The sequence below is a fragment of the Phyllobates terribilis genome, unplaced genomic scaffold, assembly GCF_046119375.1.
Source record: "Phyllobates terribilis strain yellow unplaced genomic scaffold, ASM4611937v1 Scaffold_4__5_contigs__length_816908805, whole genome shotgun sequence".
In the NCBI taxonomy this organism is placed as follows: Eukaryota; Metazoa; Chordata; class Amphibia; order Anura; family Dendrobatidae; genus Phyllobates; species Phyllobates terribilis.
This window is the reverse complement of record NW_027362764.1, coordinates 474,093,792-474,117,071: the sequence shown is the minus strand read 5'-3', so window position 1 is coordinate 474,117,071 and position 23,280 is coordinate 474,093,792. Positions and strand designations below refer to the sequence as shown.

Below are 23,280 nucleotides of genomic sequence, written 5' to 3'. Positions count from 1 at the left end.
CTAATCCCGCCCCAGACCCAGTTTATAAGGGCAGATTCCTCCCCTCCCAGGTCTGGGCGGGCGGTGTTGCATGCTTAGGGCTCCTGACCAGAGAAACCTCCCACTTGCTCTCAGACGTAATATTTCTATTACTATGGTAACCAGACCCCTGGGGTGCCACATTGCCATGACGACCCGATGTCGTCATGACAACATCCGGGTCACCAGACAGCAGAAAGATTATTTGGTCATGCGCAGTACATGACCAGACTATCTTCTCACTGTGCAGCGCTGACAGCCTGCATAGCACAGGGATGGTGCTCCATCCCTATGCTATGCAGGCGATCAGAATAAAAAAAGTGAAAGTCCCATAGTGGGACAAAGTAAACAAATAAAAAAAACTGTCAGAAAGTAAAAAAAAAAAAAATTGTAAAAATATATAAAAAAAAAAATAATAATAATCCACCAAAAATAAAAATATAATGTACCCATCAATAAATATTATTATGAAAAAAAAAAAAAACAAACAATAAAAGTACACGTTTGGTATCGCCGTGTCTGGAACGACCTGACCTATAAAACTGTCCCACTAGTTAACCCCTTCAGTGAACACGGTAAAAAATAAAAATAAAAAACAAAGCAAAAAACAATGCTTTATCATCATACTGCCAAACAAAAAATGGAATAACACGCGATCAAAAAGACGAATATAAATAAAAATGGTACCGCTGAAAACGTCATCTTGTCCCGCAAAATACAAGCTGCCATACAGCTCCATCATCCAAAAAATCAAAAGGTTATAGCTCTCAGAATAAAGCGATGCAAAAAAATAATTTTTTCTATAAAATAGCTTTTATTGTGTAAAAGCGCCAAAACATAGAAAAACTATATAAATGTGGTACCGCTGTAAACATACTGACCTGAAGAATAAAGCTACCTTATCAATTTTAACACACGCGGAGTAGAATAAAAAAAATTAAAAAAAAAACAATTCCTGAATTGTTGGTTTTTGTTTATTCTGCCTCCTGGAATAGAAAGCGATCAAAAAATGTCACGAGCCTGAAAATGGCACCAATAAAAACGTCAACTCATCCAGCAAAAAACAAGCTATCACATGACTCTGTCGGACAAAATATGGAAAAATTATAGCTCTCAAAATATGGCGATGCAAAAACTAGATTTTACAAAATATGTGTCTTTTAGTGTCTGACAGCTGACAATCATAAAAACCGATATGATTCTGGTATCTCTCTAGTCGCACCGACCCGAAGAATAAGGTCGTCTAATCACTCATACCGCACCAGGAACGGCGTAAAAAATAAACGCTAGGGCTGGGGTTGGGGTTAGGGTTGTGCTAATATTAGGGTTGTGCTGTTAGGGTTGGGCTAGGGTAGGGTTAGGGTTGGGGTTAGGGTTGTTTTTTTTTCAAAAGTAAAAAAAATGACGATATGGCAACTAGTGATGAACGCAAGTGCTCGCTACTTGAGCTTGCATTGGGTGCTCAGGTATGCATTGAGTATCGCGGGTGCTAAAGTCTCCGCCCCATATGCTTCGTGGCCAAAAAAACCTTGCGGGGATTGCCTGCCATGCACGAGCGATCCCCGCATGTTTCTTTTGGGGTGTCTAATAACTGTGAAACATGCGGGCGGGGACTCGAGCATTTCACTTGAGCACCCGTGATACATGGTGCATACCTGAGTACCCGATGCAAACTCAAGTAGTGAGCACTTGCGCTCAAGACTAATGACCACTTATTCAATATGATGACCTAATGTTATCAAATTCTGTGTCGTACCTCAGGGTTCAAAATGTTAACTATACCTCTTGATAAAATCCTTGAGGGGTGTAGTTTCCAAAATGGGGTCACTTGTGGGGGGGTTTCCACTATTTAGGCACATCAGGGGCTCTCCAAACGCGACATGGCGTCCACTCTCGATTCCAGCCGATTTTGTGCTCAAAAAGTCACACAGTGCTACTTCCATTCTGACCTCTGCCGTGCGCCCAAACACTGTATTTTCCCCACATATGGGGTATTGGCGTACTCAGGAGAAATTGCACAAAAGTTTTTGGGGTCCATTTTCTCCTCTTACCCTTGTGAAAATAAAAAAATTGGGGCTAAAACATTATTTTTGTGGAAAAAGTTTGATTTTTTTATTTTCACGGCTCCATGTTATAAACTTCTGTAAAGGACTTGGGGGTTCAAGGTGCTCACCACACACCTAGATAAGTTCCCTGAGGGGTCTAGTTTCCAAAATGGTGTCACTTGTGGGGGGTTTCCACTGTTTAGGCACATCAGGGGCACATCCGCTAATTATTCAAGTAAATTTTACATTCAAAAAGTCAAATGGCGCTCCTTCCCTTCCGAACCCTGCCGTGCGCCCAAACAGTGTTTTTTCCCCACATATGGGGTATCTGCGTGCCCAGGGGAAATTGCACAACAAATTTTGGGGTCCATTTTTTCCTGTTACCCCTGTGAAAATAAAAAAAATTGGGTCTAAAGTAACATTTTTGTGGAAAAAGTTAAATGTTCATTTTTTTCTTCCACATTCCAAAAATTCATGTGAAGCACCTGAAGGGTTAATAAAGTTCTTGAATGTGGTTTTGAGCACCTTGAGGGGTGCAGTTTTTAGAATGGTGTCACTTTTGGGTATTTTCTGTCATAAATACCCCTCAAAGTGACTTCAAATATGATGTGGTCCCTAAAAAAATGGTTTTGTAAATTTTGTTGGAAAAATGAGAAATCGCTGGTCAACTTTTAACCCTTATAGCTCCCCAGTAAAAAAAAAATTTGGTTCCAAAATTGTGCTGATGTAAAGTAGACATGTGTGAAATGTTATTTATTCATTATTTTGTGTGACATATCTCTCTGATTTAAGGGCATAAAAATAAAAATTTAGAAAATTGCAAAATTTTCAAAATTTTCGCCAAATTTCCATTTTTTTCACAAATAAACGCAAGTGATATCGAAGAAATTTTACCGCAATCATGAAGTACAATATGTCACGAAAAAACAATCTCAGAATCAGGGGGATCCGTTGAAGCGTTCCAGAGTAATTACCTCATAAAGTGATAGTGGTCAGAATTGTAAAAATTGGCCTGGTCATTAACGTGCAAACCACCTTGGGTTGTAAAGAGGGTTAACATTGTATGTGATCCTTGTCTATTTCTCTAATATTAAAAGAGGCTTCTTAATTTTAACTTCATGACTAAGCAAAAGTCATTGTTTAGACCCCTTAACCTACACGGAAACATCAGCTAAATAATCACAGATCTAATGTATTCACAAATATTTAGTTTACCTGCATCAAATCTACAGCATCTTTTGCATCCCTTGAAAAAAAGTCTGCAGGATAGTCACGAGCTGGTGGGATGGAAAGTCCATATCCTCGAGGATCCCATCCAATAATTGTGAAAACTTCTTTATTCAGAAATTTGAGTTGAGGTCCAAAGTCAGTTTGACTGCATCCTAATAACAGAAAAGTTGTGTGATAACTTAGAATTTAAGAGGACCTGTCACTTGCTGAAAAAAATTAAGTTACATACCTTGTAAAAATCCCTGAGCTCCCCCAATACTGCCGCACTTCTTTTTTGCGCTGCATTACGCCATTGTAGAGATATTCACGTTTATTGCTTTTGAAGCGCAGTAGGTAAAATCTCTGCTTGATTGGCAGCATCTGGGAGTGAACTCGCATGCCCCCAGAGAAATGACCAATTGCACTGCAAGCAGAGATTTCATATACTGCTCTACAAAAGCAAAAAATGTGAATATCTCGGCAATGCAGAAACACAGAGCAAAATGAAAAAAAAAAAAAAGCATCCTTATCAGGAAAGCCGAAGGATTTTTTTACAAGGTATTTAACTTAATTTTTTTGGAGCATGTGACAGGACTGCTTTAAATGTTATAAGAAAGTACATCAGTTAATGTTTCTTTTATGAAGCACATCCCAACCAGTCATCATGGGCAAAACCCTGTTCTTCTGCTTTAGGCCTCCTTCACACATCCCTGTTTAAACACGTACATGAAAAAACGGGACTGGTGCCATCAGTGTGTCATCCGTGTTTACCATCAGTATTTTTCCGGTATGGTTAAAAAAAGAATTCAATTACAAAGCTTCACCTATACTTTGCAATGTTAAACATTTACAGCATAAGGATGGCACATGGAAGTCATCCATGTGCTGTACATGTTTTTCACAGACCCATAGATTTCTATTGGCCCTTCTCATCCGTGCTGCCAGAAAAAAATGGACATGCCTCTGTGTGTTTAGCACGCACACACAGTCAGTGTAAACACACAGACATGTGCAGAGCAGCATAAGTTATAATGGGTATGTGTGGCAAGTCGGATCATTGGAGACATGTCTCCAATTTTGTTCTGTGGATCACTCGGTCAGAGGACGAAAATCACACATTTGCACAGCCCCATGGAATATCATAGGTATGAATGCTATCCATGAAACAGCACTCGTAAGAGAAAGTCGTCAGTATACAGAAGCCCTACGTACTATTCTCATCCGTTTTGTGGATCAAAAATCGGCTATTAAAGTGTAGACAGATTTGTATAAAACAGTTCATACATGGGTGACATACGGTACTTGGTACTTCGGTGTCAATGGATAAATAAAAGTTAAGACACAGGCATACTGAAAAAAAAAAAGGTCGGTTTTACACGGATGTGAATGGAATTTGCCTGGACAATGCATCCAACGTACCAAGCACGACACAAGTCAAAATACCCCTAATTTCAACATAGGTTTGTGTCCCAGTGATGGGACCCACATTTATATGTCCATGTGTGGACATGTCTTTGACAGGAATAAGGCTTGAAACACACATGAAGTTTTTCATCCAGGTGCTAGAAGCATTACAACTTCCTACCATTTATTTTCCATTCCTGTTAAATCCAATTCTGCTTTGGGTTAAAAAAAAACTGCCACAAAAAACCTCACGTGTTCCCAGCCTAAATGTTTGCTGCTAATAGATAAGTTATATCTAACAATCTAAGCTTGTACTGCTGGCTGGTAGGAATTGGACTTACACTTCTTGATTAAACTTGAGGCATTATTATATACTCTGAAATATGTACTTTATAGCGCCAGATTCAAAAATTTTACACTAGTATTCTGCAGTAAAAAGCTTTGAAAAGTCGCATAATTTCGTCACAACTCGAGGTTGTGCTAAAATTTTGCAACTTTTCGCATCCTCACACCATTTTTGCCCAGCTCTGACAAAGTGGGCAGAGCTGGGAAGGGGGCCTGGTAACTACCACTTGTCAAATTCATGCAAGGACAGGAGTAGGATTTGTGGCGAGGCGCACAAAGAGATGTATGCCACTCCTGATTCATGAAGAGGTGTACGTCTGACTCCAGTTCATCTCCTAATCAAGATTGGCATGAACAATGCCATTCTTGAGGAATCGTTCCCTAAAACTCTACATTGATTATTGCACTCAGGTGGGTGTTGCAACTCTCAAAGTTATAGTGTAAATAAACCATTAGCCCAAAGCTAAATGTTAAAAATCAAACCTCAAATCCCGTACATTACACTTCTTTCCATGAAGCAGTCAATCTAGCACTGAACCAAGTACAGAATAATACCCTACACCTGGTACACATACACTCAATATCATCATGTCTTTCAATGCTTATGTTAAATTCACACCTAGAGCACCAGGAAGTAGCAGAAGCGCATGATCTCCATATCCTGTGCGCTGATAATGAAGTTTGACACCATTAACCTGTATTCTTCCAGATGTGATTGCTGTGCTGAAAAGAAACATAAATACCGTACATATATTTAGCAGCAGGCAAAGGCTTGAGAGAATGAAATCATATTGTATAGTTGTTCTTTCGACTACAAGACACTTGCCATCATTGGAGATACAGTAACGGTCAAAAGTTTGGACACCTGTTCATTCAATGGTTTTCCTTGTACTTATACAATATGCACATTGTAGATTCAGACTGAAGGCATCAAAACCACAAACGAGTACATATAAGACGAGGAGTAAAAAAATGTGTGAAACAAACCAGAATATGTCTTAAACTTTAGATTCCTTTCACTCTGAAGACAGCTTTTCACCCCATTGTAATTCCCTCAAGTAGTCACCTGGAATGTCTGGCAATGAACAGGAATGTCTCATCAAGAGCTCTTCTGTGGAATCATCGGCCTTCAGAAAAAGTTCGTGATAATCAAGTGTGTTTTGCAGAGGCAGTTTTGGTACAGTTTCATACAGTGCTGAGCCCTATCCCACAACTGTTCTAAGGCAGAATATGGAATGAACAACTCAACTAAGAGAAACAACAGACCATCATTAATTTAAAATATGAAGGACTGTCAATCTGGAAAATCGCTACAACCCTTAACCCCTTTAGCCCCCAAACCTGTTTTCACCTTCATGACCAGGCCAATTCTGACCACTGTCACTTTATGAGGTAATAACTCTGGAATGCTTCAACGGAACCCACTGAGATTGTTTTTTTCCCTGACATATTGCACTTCACGGTAGTCGTAAAATTTGTTTGATTTGACTTGCGATGATTTGTGGAAAAAATTTGGAAATTTCACAATTTTCAAACTTTTAATTTTTATGCCCTTAAACCAGAGTTATGTCAGACAAAATTTCATCAGTCTGCATTCCAAAACGTCACTCCTTCCTTTTTGAGCCCTGCCGTACGTTTCTCCTGTTACCCTTGTGAAAATAAAAAATTTGGGGCTAAAAGAACATTTTTGTGGAAAAAATGTTGTTGTTTTTTTCACAGCTCAAAGTTATACATTTTTGTGAAGCAACAGAGTTCTAGTCTCCAAAATTGGGTCACTTGTGGGGGGATTTCCACTGTTTAGGCAGAACAGCTGACACCCCCCATACGTGACCTCATGTTACAAACTACACCCCTCAATTAATTCATCTAGGAGTGTAGTGAGCATATTGACACCACATGTGCCTTACAGAATTTTACACCATTCGGCGGTGAAAGAATAATTAAAATTTTACCACTAAAATGTTGCTTTAGCCCCAAGTTTTTAATTTTTCTAAGGGCTAATAGGAAAATAGTTTGTTGTAAAAATTTCACCTGAGTGCGCCAACACCCTACATGTAATCGAGAAATACTTTTTAGGAACAGTGCAACACAAAAAAGGGAAGGAGCGCCATATTATAGTGAAGATTTAAGGCTATGTGCGCACGTGCAGGATTTGAATGCAGAAAATTACTTAAGGTTTCTGCATCTCTTGGCAGGAAAAACGCTGCAGAAAAAAAAGCGCGTTTTGCCACGATTTTGACGTGTTTTTGGATGTGTTTTTGTACATCAATGAATGCTTTTTGGAGCTAAATAAAGATAGTTGAAAAAAGAAACGTGGGACGTCGCTTTAACCCTTGAATTACCATCAGCCCTGGGGTGAGTAGAATATATAATGACATTTCAATCAGTCAAAATCGGCAGAGGAGACTAGCGTCTCTGTTACAGAAATTTAAATGCTGCGGGTGAGTTTGGGTATGTGGCCACGATCAGGAGCCGCTGCAGGTTTGAAGCTGCGTGTTTATGTAGAGTCAAATCCGCAGAGTCCAGATGTTACAGCATAGTGGATGGGATTTCTAGAAAATATGCTGCGTCCGGATGGTGGGCACATAGCCAAAAAAAAAAAAATGTTCCCTGGCTATTAACAGCCCACAGCTGTTCGCTTAGCCTTTACTGGCTAGATTACAGGGGGACCCCAGAAAAAAATTGATGTAGTGTCCCCCTATGAAATCTAACCACAAAAGGCTAAACAGACAGCTGCGGTCTGATATTAATAGCCAGGAAATAGCCAGGAAAGGGGCCATGGATCCTTGCCCCCTCCGTGGCTAATAATATCAGCTCTCATTAGTCTCAGAAATGGCCCATCCAGAGATCTTCCCACTGCCGTGTAGCGGTGGCGACTGGGGTAATAAGGTTGGGATTCATGTCAGCCTTGTATTGACGGCTGACATGAAGTCCAGGTTAGTAATGGATACTATACTAACCCTGTAGTAAGGTTTTCAACGCTTTTTCAATAAAGACACGGTCAGAATAAGTAAACAGATCACGACCTGCATAATAAATCATGTGGATAAGGGGTCTCCACAAAAAGATTGGACCCCGTTACCACATAGCCTACTCAAAACAATACATAGAAATTGGGAGAACAGCTGAGTAAAATGGCATAGAAAAACTTTATTGTATAAATATTAAAAGACAGTACATCACTTTAGTAACAATGACATATAGATAGGACAAGCGGACATATAATCTCTCATATTGCATATAAATAGGTCTAAACAGAAAGTTCGCCCCAAGGGTCAGAACATGGTGCTAACATTGAGGCAGGGAGAGGAATATGTAGTTGAAATAATTAGAGATCACTCCCGTGTGGGTTGTATACTCCCAAAAAAACCAAAAATCAAGTTGCACCAGACTCACCCGGATAGCGAGGGACCCCAGACCTGCAAAAGGTGGTGCAGGGATAGGACGCAGGGTTAGAAAAAGCCTTGACGCGCGTTTCACCGGTATTAGGACCTGGCTTTCTCAAGAGGCATCTATTATAGTGCTACCAGGACCTTTAAATACACCCCTTTGTGTGTCACATGACGCATCATGTGACAATCCAATATGGCCGCCGAGTGATAGATGACGTGCGGCGCATGCGCAACGGCGTCACCCACACCGCGCACGCGACCCATCCGTCATGACGTCGGCGCGTGGCCGGAAAAGCACGTGAGCGCTATTCCCGGCAGCGCGCCGAAGGCATAGTGACAGCTGAGCGCGGCACGGGGCAGGGGAGACCCAGCGCATGCGCTCTGCATCTATGAGAAGGATGGATCAAAAAGCAAGTATACACATAATAGGGAAGGCTTCAATAAATGCTCCACTCACACCCTAATACCCATACATATCAAACTGCATCATAGCAAAATTATTTGGTATAAAAAATCCAATATCACAAATACCTTATAGGAAATAAATTATAATACTGGCGATGTGAATGAAGCCCAATATCCAAGTACAAGGGAAGGGGTGACACCTTGCATCAAAGTCTCTCTGATGATAGATCAATCAGAGTAGATCACAGTCTTCACACTTAAGAGTAGTAAATAGTACAAAAATATGTAAATATCATAACATATTTCAGATCAATCATAATTCCCAATATTGGGAGAAAATCCACAGAAGAGGAAAATATATCTCATACTCGGCGAGTGGTGTAAAATGGGGAAAACTGATGACATCATAGGTACAGTAACAGCTTATATATTAGGATCTTCATTGCTGTCAGAAGGTGGAAAAGATCCAAAGTAAAAGTCGTCCATAACAGACGCTCATCAGAAATACAGATCCCAGAGCACAGTCACTATGAAGAAAAGGATGAGTACTAGAAAATAAAAAATAAAATAAAAATATTAGAAAGATAAAATAAAAACATGACCCCGTAGTCCATGATGGACAAAGCATGGTCAGCAGGAGAGCAGGCAAAATCAAACATGATAAAATATAATCGAATATTATGTATTTATATGTATTGTTTTGAGTAGGCTATGTGGTAACGGGGTCCAATCTTTTTGTGGAGACCCCTTAGCCACATGATTTATTATGCAGGTCGTGATCTGTTCATTAATTTGTTTCTGTGTTTTCACAGTGTGCCATAGGCCCGATATGGATTTCCGAGCTCGGAATCACACCTGGCTCACCCAGTTAAATGAACTTTCTGGTGACAATGCGGACATTGCCCTTGGTGCGGATCATGATTTGCAGGAGAGCATTAACAAATTCAAAATATTGTTGAAACGTAGAACCCGCATCTGGTGGAACCACGCTTTTTTAGCAAAGTATATTGACAAATCACTTATTCCCAGAGGATTGAGGGTACAAATATTTCCTTCATTTCCAATTGAGGACGAGACCTTTAAGAACAAATGGGAGGAACTGGCAGACACCTGCTCCCTGGGCTTTCTCAAACGATTAAAAGGACTAAACAAGACATCTCTGAATGAGATGGAGAGTGAAACTGAGCTATTACAATCTCAATTCAAAAAAGAAATGTCAACAGATAAACTTAAACAGTTGAAAGATGAGATAGATCTTGAGTGTCAGAAATGGGTGAAGGAAATACAATCCAATAAAATTATGAAATTTCAACGTGATATAAAAGACAAACAATCCCGAAGTGTTTACAGATGGCGATTGCCACCTGTCACATCACGTTCCAGATCCCGCAATGATTCTTTCTCTCGCTCCAGATCGACATCAGTCGCTTCAACTGTTTCAAACAATGAATTAACACTGTCTGAAAACCCAGTTGGCAACTTGAGTGGTCGCCCAGGTGCGGATGGCTCGATGCCCTCAAAGATTAAAACAAGGCCTACTAATAAAAGAACACGTACTATGCCTCACCAGGTTAGTGCCTCCGGGGGAGGGCTCCGCATTGTTAACTTATCTAATCATGTTTTGACTAAGGCACAGATGGAGGTCCTGGGGCTAGGTCTATCTTTTGCACCCACTAATGCATTTAATTTCTTTACTGCCTTGAAGGACCTCCATTTGTTTGCGCGGAAACTCATTCTTAAAAAATTGCATTCCAGGTCACATGGTGAAGATGGCCCTGTGACCGCGGCAGAGAGGGAGGCATTGAGTAATTTGGAGGACCTCCTCATGGAGCAGGAACAGCCCCCCAATGCAGGTGGGTTACCACAGTTGAGATATCCTAAATCCACAAGGTTCCCTCCCCGTCCCTTAGTCCGGCGGTTGACATATTTGTGCGTCTGGTGATGGAGGATATGAGACATCTTCCCACACGTAGACGCTTCGATAATCTTACTCATTCCCAGCGCATCGCGATACGACAGCAGAAATCACTTCGTGATGTAGTCATCAAACCGGCGGACAAGGGTGGGAACATTGTACTGTGGCCCTATTCCAAATATGAGAAAGAGGCGATACGCAACTCAGAGATACTGAGACATACTTGAGGTTGTCTTATAATCCAACAGCCTCCTTCTCTGCTGCGCTCCAGGGGATCCTGGGCAGGGCCTGTGATCAGGGAATTATTAATAAACAAACAGTTGAAGCCTTAACTGTTCAATTCCTGAAAACCGCCACTTTTTATTTACTTCCCAAAATTCACAAGGACACCCTCGACCCGCCGGGACGTCCCATCGTGTCAGGGCTGGGCGGTTTGTGTGGTCCAACTTGTCAATATATTGAAAGCCACCTCCGCCCACTTGTGGAGACACTCCCATCATACATCAAGGACAAGATGGATGTCCTGAGACGCGTCGACGGCGTCCTTGTGACGGATGACATCTTGCTGGTCACGGCCGATGTTGAGAGCCTTTACACGTGTATTAGCCATGATCTGGGCCTGTCTGTGGTCTGCCTCTTCCTTGGGGCTTCCGATTTGGGCGGCCCTTCTCGTGATTTTATCCTTGAGCTCCTCCACTTCGTCCTCCACCATAATTATTTTTTATTTAAAGATACGGTGTATCTACAGAGGCGTGGCACGGCGACGGGGGCGGCCTGTGTGCCTTCGTACGCCAATCTCTTCTTAGGGTCCTGGGAGAGAGATATTTTTGGCGATGAGGGCGTCCGGGGCGCCGACCGCGTCGTGTCATGGCTTAGATACATCGATGACGTTTTATTCTTTTGGCGGGGGGCGGTGGCGGAGCTTAATGATTTCATGACGCAGCTTAATTTAAATAATCGCTCTATTAGGATGACATATATATCATCATAAATGGATTGACTTTTTGGACATCAGTCTGGAGGTGAGTGAGGACCACACTATTCAGACTGATGTCTTTAGAAAACCTACTTCGGTCAATTCCCTAGTACATGCAGCCTCTGCACATGATCCTTCCACGATTCGTGCCATCCCGGTTGGACAGTTCCTAAGGATGAGGTGGATCTGCTCCACTGATCACAAGTTTGAAAGACAGGCTTCAGATCTGGCAGAACGGTTTAGGCAGCGGGGCTATAGTAATCGCTCCATCGGCCGTGGCTATGCAAGAGCACGGAATACACTCCGTGACCATCTAATTTACCCCTTGAGTTCATCAAAACAGGGGACCACGGAAAGAATCCGCTACATCTCCACATACAATCATGAGTGGGGGAGTATGCGGCGGATTCTTTCACATCACTGGGGTGTTCTCAGTGCGGAGCCCTCCCTACGGGAGGTATTAGGAAGCTATCCACAAATGACCCCTCGGCGGGCCAATAACCTGGGTGACTTGCTTGTGTCTAGCCATTATGTCCCCCCCTTAACTAATCCATTTGGGTCCCGCGGACCCACAGTTGGTTGCTTCCCTTGTGGCCGCTATGCGGCCTGCGCTAATGTCCTGTGCAGTAATTCGCTCACGTCCTCTGATGGCTCTCGCGAGTTTAAAATCCGCAATTATATTTCGTGTGGCACAACCAATGTGATATATTATGCCACGTGTGGTTGCCAATTAATCTATGTAGGACTCACCACAAGAGAGCTAAGAATCAGAGTTTGTGAGCACGTGTGGGACATTGGCGCGGCTCGGACTGTGGTCGACCCCAGGGAGCTCAAAACATTGCCGCGTCACTTCAAGGCAGTCCACAACTGTGATCCGCGGACACTGAGGTTCCGCGGCATTGATGTTTTACATCTGGGCTCCCGGGGTGGAAATGGCAAGCAACTTCTGGCCCAAAAAGAGGCCAGATGGATTGTAATCCTCAATACCGTGGCTCCGCGGGGCCTCAATGAGAATTTGGGGTTCTCGTCCTTCCTTTGAGACATAATATTCGATTATGTTTGATTTTGTCTGCTCTCCTGCAGACCATGCTTTGTCCATCATGGACTACGGGGTCATGTTTTTATTTTATCTTTCTAATATTTTTATTTTATTTTTTATTTTCTAGTACTCATCCTTTTCTTCATAGTGACTGTGCTCTGGGATCTGTATTTCTGATGAGCGTCTGTTATGGACGACTTTTACTTTGGATCTTTTCCACCTTCTGACAGCAATGAAGATCTTGATATATAAGCTGTTACTGCACCTATGATGTCATCAGTTTTCCCCATTTTACACCACTCGCCAAGTATGAGATATATTTTCCTCTTCTGTGGATTTTCTCCCAATATTGGGAATTATGATTGATCAGAAATATGTTATGATATTTACATACACTGTGTTCCAAATTATTATGCAAATAATATTTTCTCAGATTTTCCCAAATTACCTATATGAATTGCAGTCATTGTAATTTTCCAGTCAAATAACTATTAGAGTACAATTGAAAGGTTTTTGTACAAACTGCCTATGATAACAGTATATTTAAAAAAAAAAAAAAAAAAAAGCTCAAACTGCACTCAAAATGCATGTTCCAAATTATTATGCACAGCAGTTTTCAACCTTTTCATTTTAATAAAGAACAAAAAAATGGTCATTTTTGAAATTATAAGCATTAGCAGGTTATTACAAACTGAAATCAAACAGTTTTCAACTCAAAACTTTATTCTAGGTGATGTTACATTTGCACATAGGACCCCTTGTTCAAAAGGAGCTTCTGAACTCTCTCGTCCATTGAATTTGTCAGGTTTTGGATGGTTTCTGCTTTAATTGTTTTGCATGAGGACAGAATACCCTCCCAGAGCTGTTGCTTAGATGTGAACTGCCTCCCGCCATCATAGACACTCTTTTTGATGATGCTCCAGAGGTTCTCAATGGGGTTGAGGTCAGGGGAGCATCGGTGCCACACCATAAGTTTGTCCCCTTTTATGCCCATAGCAGCCAGAGATGCAGATGTGTTATGTGCAGCATGAGATGGGGCATTATCATGCATGAAATGATCTCGATGGTCCAAATAATAGGGAAGGCTCCAATAAATGCTCCACTCACACCCTAATACCCATACATATCAAACTGCATCATAGCAAAATTATTTGGTATAAAAAATCCAATACCTTATAGGAAATAAATTATAATACTGGCGATGTGAATGAAGCCCAATATCCAAGTACAAGGGAAGGGGTGACACCTTGCATCAAAGTCTCTCTGATGTTAGATCAATCAGAGTAGACCACAGTCTTCACACTTAAGAGTAGTAAATAGTAGAAAAATACACTGTGTTCCAAATTATTATGCAAATAATATTTTCTTTTCCAGCCGCGCGCCGATGTCATGACGGATGCGGTGCGTGCGCGGTGTGGGTGACGCCGTTGCGCATGCGCCGCACGTCATCTATCACTCGGCGGCCATATTGGATTGTCGCATGATGCGTCATGTGACACACAAAGGGGTGTATTTAAAGGTCCTGGTAGCACTATAATAGATGCCTCTTGAGAAAGCCAGGTCCTAATACCGGTGAAACGTGCGTCGAGGCTTTTTCTAACCCTGCGTCCTATCCCTGCACCACCTTTTGCAGGTCTGGGGTCCCTCTCTATCCGGGTGAGTCTGGTGCAACTTGATTTTTGGGAGTATACAACCCACATGGGAGTGATCTCTAATTATTTCAACTACATATTCCTCTCCCTGCCTCAATGTTAGCACCATGTTCTGACCCTTGGGACGAACTTTCTGTTTAGACCTATTTATATGCAATATGAGGGATTATATGTCCGCTTGTCCTATCTATATGTGATTGCTACTAAAGTGATGTACTGTCTTTTAATATTTATACAATAAAGTTTTTCTATGCCATTTTACTCAGCTGTTCTCCCAATTTCTACGGTCAGAATAAAGTCTTTTATCTAACTAAAATTACACATGGTTTTAATAATTTATTTAAAAATAAATAACACCATATAATCAACTAACGCATAGTCCCCGAATCCCTCGTCTCCTGTAAAAAAAAACAAAAATAAAAAACAACCATATCCTTTACCTGTCCACCGTCATGTAATCGCAGTGTCCAACAGCGATCCGGTTCACTTCTACAGCAGCCACATCAGCAATCACTGATGTGACTGCTGTAGAAGACAGCACTATACACTGACAGGAGTGTAATCACTCCTGTCAGTGTACATCGCTGCTGCTGGGACTGAGTTCACCGGAGTTCATCAGCTGAAGATCAGCTGATCAGCAACAGTGACCTCATTTACTACATCAGTGTTAGTGGGAAAATTCGTCAGAAAATTTCCACGCAGCACCGGTGCCGTAAAATGAGGCCCCAGAGCTCTCAGCTGATGAACTCAGCTTAACTCAGTCCCGGCAGCAGCGATGTACACTGCTGGGAGCGAGCGCGCTCTGGTCAGTGTATTGTCGGCTGCAGGGTGATTGGGTCGCCGGGGGACATCGGGAGGACGCTTGATTTTTACTTCTTTTTTTTTTTTTAACAACCTCGCACAGACGCTGGCTGAGGAGACTATTTCTCCCCTCAGCCGCGCCTGCTCCAGCTGTTATCAGCGGGAGCGGCGGTCGGATGATGGGAGGAGTAGTCTTCTTCCCTGTCCCGGGTACCATTCTTTGTGCGTTTTTGACTCATTGACTTGAATTGAGTCAAATACGCAGCAAACAACCGCAGCAAATCCGCAAATATATTTATACCAGCGGGTTTGCTGGCGTTCAATTGAACTCAATGGGTGGGAAACGCTGCAGAAACGCTACAAAGAATGGACATGCTGCAGATTTAAACGCAATGACAATCCTGTCAGGAAAATTCCTGATCATGTGCACAGCACTTCAGGATTGTCATTGCATTAGCTGGCACATGGATTACCTAGCGTTTTTGGTGCGTTTCCGCGTGGAAAACCCGCCGCAAAAACGTGTACACATAAGCTTACAGTTAAGGTTTGTGGGTGCCATGTCACATTGGCAGAGCCCCTGAGGTGCCAGAACAGCAGAACACCCCATAAGTGACCCCATTTTACAAACTACACCTCTCAATGAATTAATCTATGGGTGCAGTGATCATATTGATAACACAGGTATGTCACTGAATTTTATACCATTGGGCAGTGAAGAAAAAATAATTACATATTTACCACCAAAATTTTGTTTTTGCCTAAGATTTTACATTTTCACAGGGGAAGTGGTTAAAAATGGCACCAACATGTGTCACACTATTTCAGCTGAACGTGGAAATACCCCATATGTGGCTGTACAGTACTGCTTAGCCACACGGCGAGACTCTGGAGGGACAGAGTGCTATTTGCCTCCTGGAGCACAGGTTTTCCCAGAATAGTTTGCAGACTCCATATACAGAGCCCCTAAGTGCTAGAAGAGCAGAGTCCTCCTCAAGTGATCCCATTTTGGAAATTATACCCCTTTGGGAATTTATCTACAGGTGTAGTGATGATTTTGACTCCAATGGTCTTTTCCAGAAACAACTAGCAGTGGGATGTTGACGAGTGAAAATTGCAAAATGGTCATTGTAGTGCCCAGTACGTTGTAGTCCTCAGCTCATGCTTCTGGAGACACACATCTGTAAATTAGGTGGGCTCTCATCACTACAGGAATGCCAAACATGTGGAGGCTAAATGTGGTTTAGGCACATTGTGGGGCTCAGAATGGAGTGAGCATTTGGATTTGGGAGAGCAGAAAAGAAAAAATTTCTTTTGGGGGTGAGGAGCAATTTTGCTTTTCTAAGACCTTTGTACTAAAATTAACATAAAAAGCCCCTATATTTCCACTGACAGATGTCGGACCTGAGTGGGGGCTTTTTTAGTGGATTTATTTGAAGCTTTTGATAGGAAAATTTTACATAACGTTTGGGATCACAATTATTCTGCGCTCTAAGCTGAGCACTTATATTAGGGTTTCCATCTAAATCTCTGAGTGAAATGATTCAGATGAAATCCCCGAGGGATCCGTTCACTATAATGAGGCAGCAAAGTTACTCTGGACCCCGTTTGGCCTCTGTTTAGCGCTGTCCTTCTTATCAGAAGTGCACAAAACGGTCCGACGGCGCTTTTATGCTTGCCTAAAAAGACGGGCATCGCTGGATCACAGGTCAGACTGCATCCACAGTGCCTCCATCTGCCTCATTATAGGGAATTTTCCATCGGGGGTTCCATCTGAATCACGGTATTTCAAACGGATAAGGCAGCTTTATTCTTCGGGTCAGTACGATTACAGCAATACCACATACCTTTTTTTATGTTTTGGCGCTTTTATACAATAAAAACGATTTTACAAAAAAAAATTGTTTTTGCATGGCTTTATTCTGAGAGCTATAACTTATTTTTCAGCGGAAGGAGCTGTATGGTGGCTTGTTTTTTGCGGGACAAGATGACGTTTTCAGAGATGCCATTTTTATTTACATTCGTCTTTTTGATTGCGTTTTATTCCATTTTTTTGTTCAGCGGTATGATGAAGCATAGTTTTTTGCCTAGTTTTTTTTTTTTTTATATTCGATGTTCACTAAAAGGTGTGAACTAGTGTGAGATTTTTATAGGTCGGGTCGTTCTGGACGCGGCAATACTGAATATATGTACTTTTTTTTTTCCCCATAAAGTTATATATTATTTTTTTATTATTTAAAAACAAATATATATTTTTACAAGTTTTTTTTTTACTTAGTCACACTATGAAACTTTTACTTTCAGCACTCTGATCGTAGTTATAAAGCATGATCTAACTAATTTGCTAGAGCCTGGTGACCCAGATATCGACATGACTATATCAGGTTACCATGGCAGCGATCGGGCATCGCTAGGACGCCGATTGAAGGGCAGAGGGGGTTCCCTCCCTGCCTTCTAAATGCTGTGATCGATATCGATTGCAACATTTAGGGGGTTAAACTGCCGTGAACGGTGCGGGCACCACTCCTGGCAGCGGGTGTCAGCTGTCAGAATTGCTGAACACCCGGCGGCGATTGCGCATGTACAGCACCTGTGCGCGCAAAACAGCCTGGAAGTATCCATACGTCCAAGCACTTACCGATCTGGACGTATGGATACGCCCAACGTCATAAAGGGGTTAAGGCATCATCAAGTGCAGTCATGAAAACCATCAATTGCTATGATAAAACTGACTCGCATGAAGACAGCCCCAGGAAAGAAAGACCATGAATTACCTTCGCTACAGTGGATAAGTTAATCATAGTTACTAGTCTCTGAAAGCGCTAACTGACTGCACCTCTGATAAGAGCCCTCATACTGTAAATGATGCACAGATATCAAGTAGCCGACGCATTTCAATATCAATTGTCCATACGAGACTGGGAGATCCAAGCCTTTTAGCTTGAACTGATGTAAAGAAACCACTACTGAGGACCAAAAACAAGATGAAGAAACTTGTTGTTAGGGCCAAGTAATACAAGGACAGGACATTAGATTGGTGGACATTTATACAGTGATTTAGGAGTGAAAATGTGAGATTTTTGGGACCAACCATCATGTCTTTGTGAGATGCATAATAGGTAAGCAGATGGTTTCTACATGTATGGTTGACCACCATGAATGGGGAGGTGTGAAGACGCTTTTGTGGAGACACTATTGTTGACTTATTCAAGTAAGTTCAAGGCACACTTACATCACGACAATCCTCTGTAAGGGGGAAGTACATTCAGAACAAGGGATCTGGAACTGCCGGGGCCGTGCCCCTGGTTGCAGGGGGAAGACAGACTGCAAGCTCAGGAGTCAGGTGACCGAGGAGCTAGGGGCGTGTCTAGGAAGAGGGAGAAAAAGGAGTATTGCGCAGCAAAGCGGGGACTTGAAAGTTGGAGTCAAGCCCGACTAGAGGGAGAAGAGATGCAGGGTCCGTGGAGCCGAGCAAGTGAGGAGCAGTGTTATGCACTAGGGGCTCAGCGGGTCAAACCGGAGACCGCCCGCTGCCGCCAGAAGACGGAGCATTGTTAAGGCAGGGAAGCCAGAAGAAAACAACACCGGCATCAGCCGGCAACTGTCTTGTGGAGAACAAGAGTCAGCTAAGTGTAAAACTGCAGATTACAACCGTTTCGACTCTGGTACATCTAGCCAAACTGTGGATTATCGGTTATAGCCTGTAACCTGCTACTCCCCTTGTTGTCCCCATATTTCCCCTGTTACTCCCTGCGTGGAGATTGACCCTGTTACAATAAATCCCCCCTGTTTATTAACCCTGTACTGGCTGCTCTGTGTTTCTGTGTCACTGCATCTAAAGTACCTGTGTCGCACCTCCACATGTATAAGCCATGTAACTATATTTACTTTTTGTGGTCATTTCTCCATTAGCATGTTGAAATACATCCTATTTCTCTAAACATGCACATAATATTTTTTCTGAGTGACTTTAGCATATCATTAACATTTTCTCTGCACAATAATGCCATCTTATGGCATAATGCTACTATTACATGCTGTGCTTGAATTTCTTTCAAATCATACTTGGATCAATGGTGATATATACTAATTATACTTGATGCCCATTTATTGTGGATTAACATTGTCCTTTTGTCACAATTCTTTTGTGTCCTCACCCATGATCTACTATTTTATATGTCTAATGGTCTGAGTGTACCTTGACACTGTTTCTAATTATTTTTTGTCATACAATAAATTTGATACGCTTTATCCAAGAATTGAACACGATTCATATTTTTTAGGATTCATAATTTGGGGATTATTTACTCCATGTTTTTGTAGGATATATACACTTACCAAGCATGGCTACCACAGCTTTCTGAAAGGACATGCCATCCCATTTGGTTGCACTTATTGGGTCCATAATTTGCATTACAACAGGACAATGACACAAATCACACATCCAGGCTGTGTGCCCAAGAGGGAAAGGGATGGAGTGCTGCGTCAGATGGCATGGCCTACGCCATCACCCAACCTTAATGAGATTGTTTGGGATGAGTTGGACCGCAAAGTGAAACTAAAGCAGCCACAAGTTCTCTGCACCTCTGTGAATGTCTTCAAGACTGATGAATGGAAAGCCATTTCATGTGACTACCTGATGAAGCTGTTTGAGAGAATGCCAAGAGTGTGTAAAGCTGTCATCACAGTAAAAGAAGGATACTTTGAGGAATCCAAAGTGTAACATATATTCTGGTTTGCTTCTCAGGTGTTTCTTTATTCCTTGTTTCTATGTGTTCTTTTGTGGTTTTACGGTCTTCAGTTTGCATCTACTCTGTGCACATTCCAAGAACACGAATGTCCAAACTTTTGACCGGTACTGTATACTTCTTCTACACTGTACAAGGTTTAGGCTATGGCCTCGAATCGTCAATACTAATGTTTTGTATGCCCATCTTGATGCCACGCACACTGAAGTAAGATGCATTCATGAAGAGGTATGTGCCTCTTAAAGCGGTTGTCCGGTCAAAACGAATAAGTCAGCAGTCTAGAGTGATCCGAATTTGATGCGGGCCATCACTATGTATGTAATAGTGGTGTGAGATCAGTGGCCCAAAGTCATTTAACCCTTTCAGCAACGCCCTTCAGAGCCCACTTTGATGCCCATTTTTGTGCCGACTTTTATAGCTACTTTTAAACATATTCACATCAAGACATCTCGCTGCATTGTATTTTATTATTGCAATTTTTTATTTTTATTGTTAACCCTGTAAAAAATAGAAAAAAAAATAAACAAATTGCCGAATAAGAAACCAACTTCAGCATCGTTAGCACTGTAGTGTAATGTGAGGAGGACAGCAGCAGTAACATGGCCACACGGGCACGTTCAGTACGTTCCTACCCCCGGCAGCCATCTCAACCTCTTATATTACACCATAAGGCTATGTGCCCACGATGCAGAAATGCTCCGGATTTTTTCCTGAGCGTTTCTGCATCTCCCTGGCAGAAAAAACGCATGCGGATTGTACCTGCGTTTTTCCTGCCAGGGACATGCGGATGTGAAGCGTTCTTCACATGCATTTCTGAATGCAGGTTGTCAAGCGCTTTCCAAGCGATTTTAGCATCACTTGGAAAGTGCCTGACAACTTGGTCACACTATATAAATTCATGTAAATGGCATGGATTAATATAGTGTGACCTTAAAGAATGGTAAAAAATAAAAAAATAAATCTATACTTACCTAAGGCTGTGTGGCCACGATGCGGTTTTTAAGCGTTTCCGCAGCGGCAAAAACGCTGCAGAAACGCTTAAAAAATGCATGGTAGAAGGCCTGCCATGTTCCCCAATGATAATCCGCATGTGCTTTGCACATGCTGCGGAAATTTCTGCTGCGGGTTATCATTGCGGTTAAAAATGCAGCACTACCAATTATTTTGCGGAAGCGCTGCATTTTCTTGCATTGGAACGCATGGATTCCGCATCACGTCATCTGTACATGCGGATTCCATGCGTTTCAATGTGCGGATGGTACCCGGGTCTGGTGAAGAGGAGACTCTCCTCCAGACCCGGGTACCATAGAACCTGTAAAAAAAAGAATAAAATAAAAAATAAATATTATATTTACCTTCTGAGGCCCGCGGTGCGCTTGTCTTCGCTTACCGGCAGCTCGCAGTGGACTGAAGGACCTGCGCTGATGTCATTTAGTCATGTGATGGCAGGTCCTTCAGTGTAGTGTACCGCAAGCTGCCGGCAAGCGAGGACGGAGCGAAGCAAGACTGTGGGGGCCATCGGAAGGTAAGTATAGATTTATTTTTTACCATTCTTTCGGTCACACTATATAAATCCATGATGGTTGCATGGATTTATATAGTGTACCCAAGTTGTCAGGCACTGTCCAAGTGATGCTAAAATCGCTTGGAAAGCGCTTGTCAACCCGCATGCGGAAATGCATGTGAAGAACGCTTCACATCCGCATGTCCCTGGCAGGAAAAACGCATGTACAATCCGCATGTACAATCCGCATGTACAATCCGCATGCGTTTTTTCTGCCAGGGAGATGCAGAAACGCTCAGGAAAAATCCGCAGCATTTCTGCATCGTGGGCACATAGCCTTACAATTGACAGCAGCTTCTCAGAGGTAAACTTGCTGAGACCAACAAAAACTAGCATGGACATTTTTATGCTACCAACACGGTAGTGAACAACTACTGTATAATAAAGGATGTAGGAACAGTGCATGTTATTCGCCCAGGTGTGGGCAGTGCAGAGGGCTGTGCAGCTGTTCTGACACCCGAGTTACCACAGACTACATCTCCATAGAGGAGAGCACAGCTGAGGTGAGGCAGCACAGGACACCCCAGTCTATAGGGCGCAGAGAATGCTCACATGGCTCCTCACAAGCTTGTCAGGTACATCACTACTTTCCATAAAGCGTCTGTGCAGCGACATGAGCACATGAAGGGTTAACATCAGCAAGCACAAAAACCTTACCAGTAAAACAGTGGGGCTGTGCGCGGCTGCGGAGCCCTCAGTACACGGCGCAGGAGCCGAGCAGCAGACTCCAGTGTAGCGCTTGCAGCACATAGCACCATGTTACCACAGTAGCAGCCTCCTGTATTCTGCTTCCCGATGGTCAGTGGATTGTTACACTGCCCCCTACAGGCACCTCTCTGCTGTACATACTCTGCTGTATGAGGAGATAATTGACCTCAAATTAACGTGTGTGCATTGAAGGGAAGCGCATGCCTACTGCACACAGCACTGGGGAGAGCGCAGAGCTGACCCTGTCAGTGAGCACTGAACAATATACAGTGCGATAAAGGCACTGCAGAAATGTAGGTTTAGATCAGAAAACTCCTTTAAATTCCCTCCATGTTGGTGGGGTCCGAGTCCTGAGAGGCTGAGACCACCAATCTCTCCTCACAGAGGTGCACTTCTTGGTCTAAGGATTTTCTATTGAACTGCGCACTTCTGAGTGGTCTTTTGCACAATTCTAGGCGCCACAGGACCTGGACCCCCACCAATCTGTAGGGAATTTTTAGGGCTTTAATATTACATTATTACTAAAGTTTAGTTGCTCATTAACCCTCTCATGACCTTGCAATTTTCCGTCTTTGCGTTTTTGTTTTTTCCTTCCCTTATTCCAAGAGCCATAACTCTCTTATTTTTCCGTCCCCATAGCCATCTGAGGGCTTATTTTTTTGCGGGACGAGTTGTACTTGTGAAAAATACCATTTATTTTATTATGTGATGCACTGGAAAGCAGGAAAAAAAATCCAAGCAAGTTGAAATTGCAAAAAAAAAATACATTTCTGCAATTGTTTATTTTTTTTTGTATTTACCATGGTCACTATGTGGCAAAACTGACCTGCCATTAGGATTCTCCAGGTCGGTGCAAGTACGCAGATACGGCCACGGTTACACGTTCAGTATTTGGTCAGTATTTTACCTCAGTATTTGTAAGCCAAAATCAGGAGTGGGTGATAAATACAGAAGTGGTGATGTGTTTCTATTAGGCTATGTGCCCACGATGCAGAAATGCTGCGGATTTTTCCTGAGCGTTTCTGCATCTCCCCTGGCAGAAAAAACGCATGCGGATTGTAC

General features: G+C 42.4%; 1 protein-coding gene across 1 annotated transcript in view; it reads right to left on the bottom strand.

Moving 5' to 3' along the window:
• BPHL (biphenyl hydrolase like) overlaps positions 1-22,335 on the bottom strand; it is a 62,680-nt gene extending 40,345 nt beyond the window's left edge. The window contains exons 1-3 of the mRNA XM_073678698.1: positions 22,168-22,335; positions 5,641-5,744; positions 3,279-3,445 (exon numbers count right to left, since the gene is read on the bottom strand). Coding sequence (XP_073534799.1) covers positions 3,279-3,445; positions 5,641-5,744; positions 22,168-22,268 — 372 coding nt within the window. The 5' untranslated portion in view covers positions 22,269-22,335. The remainder of the gene's footprint in view (positions 1-3,278; positions 3,446-5,640; positions 5,745-22,167) is intronic.
• Positions 22,336-23,280: the final 945 nt, after the last annotated feature.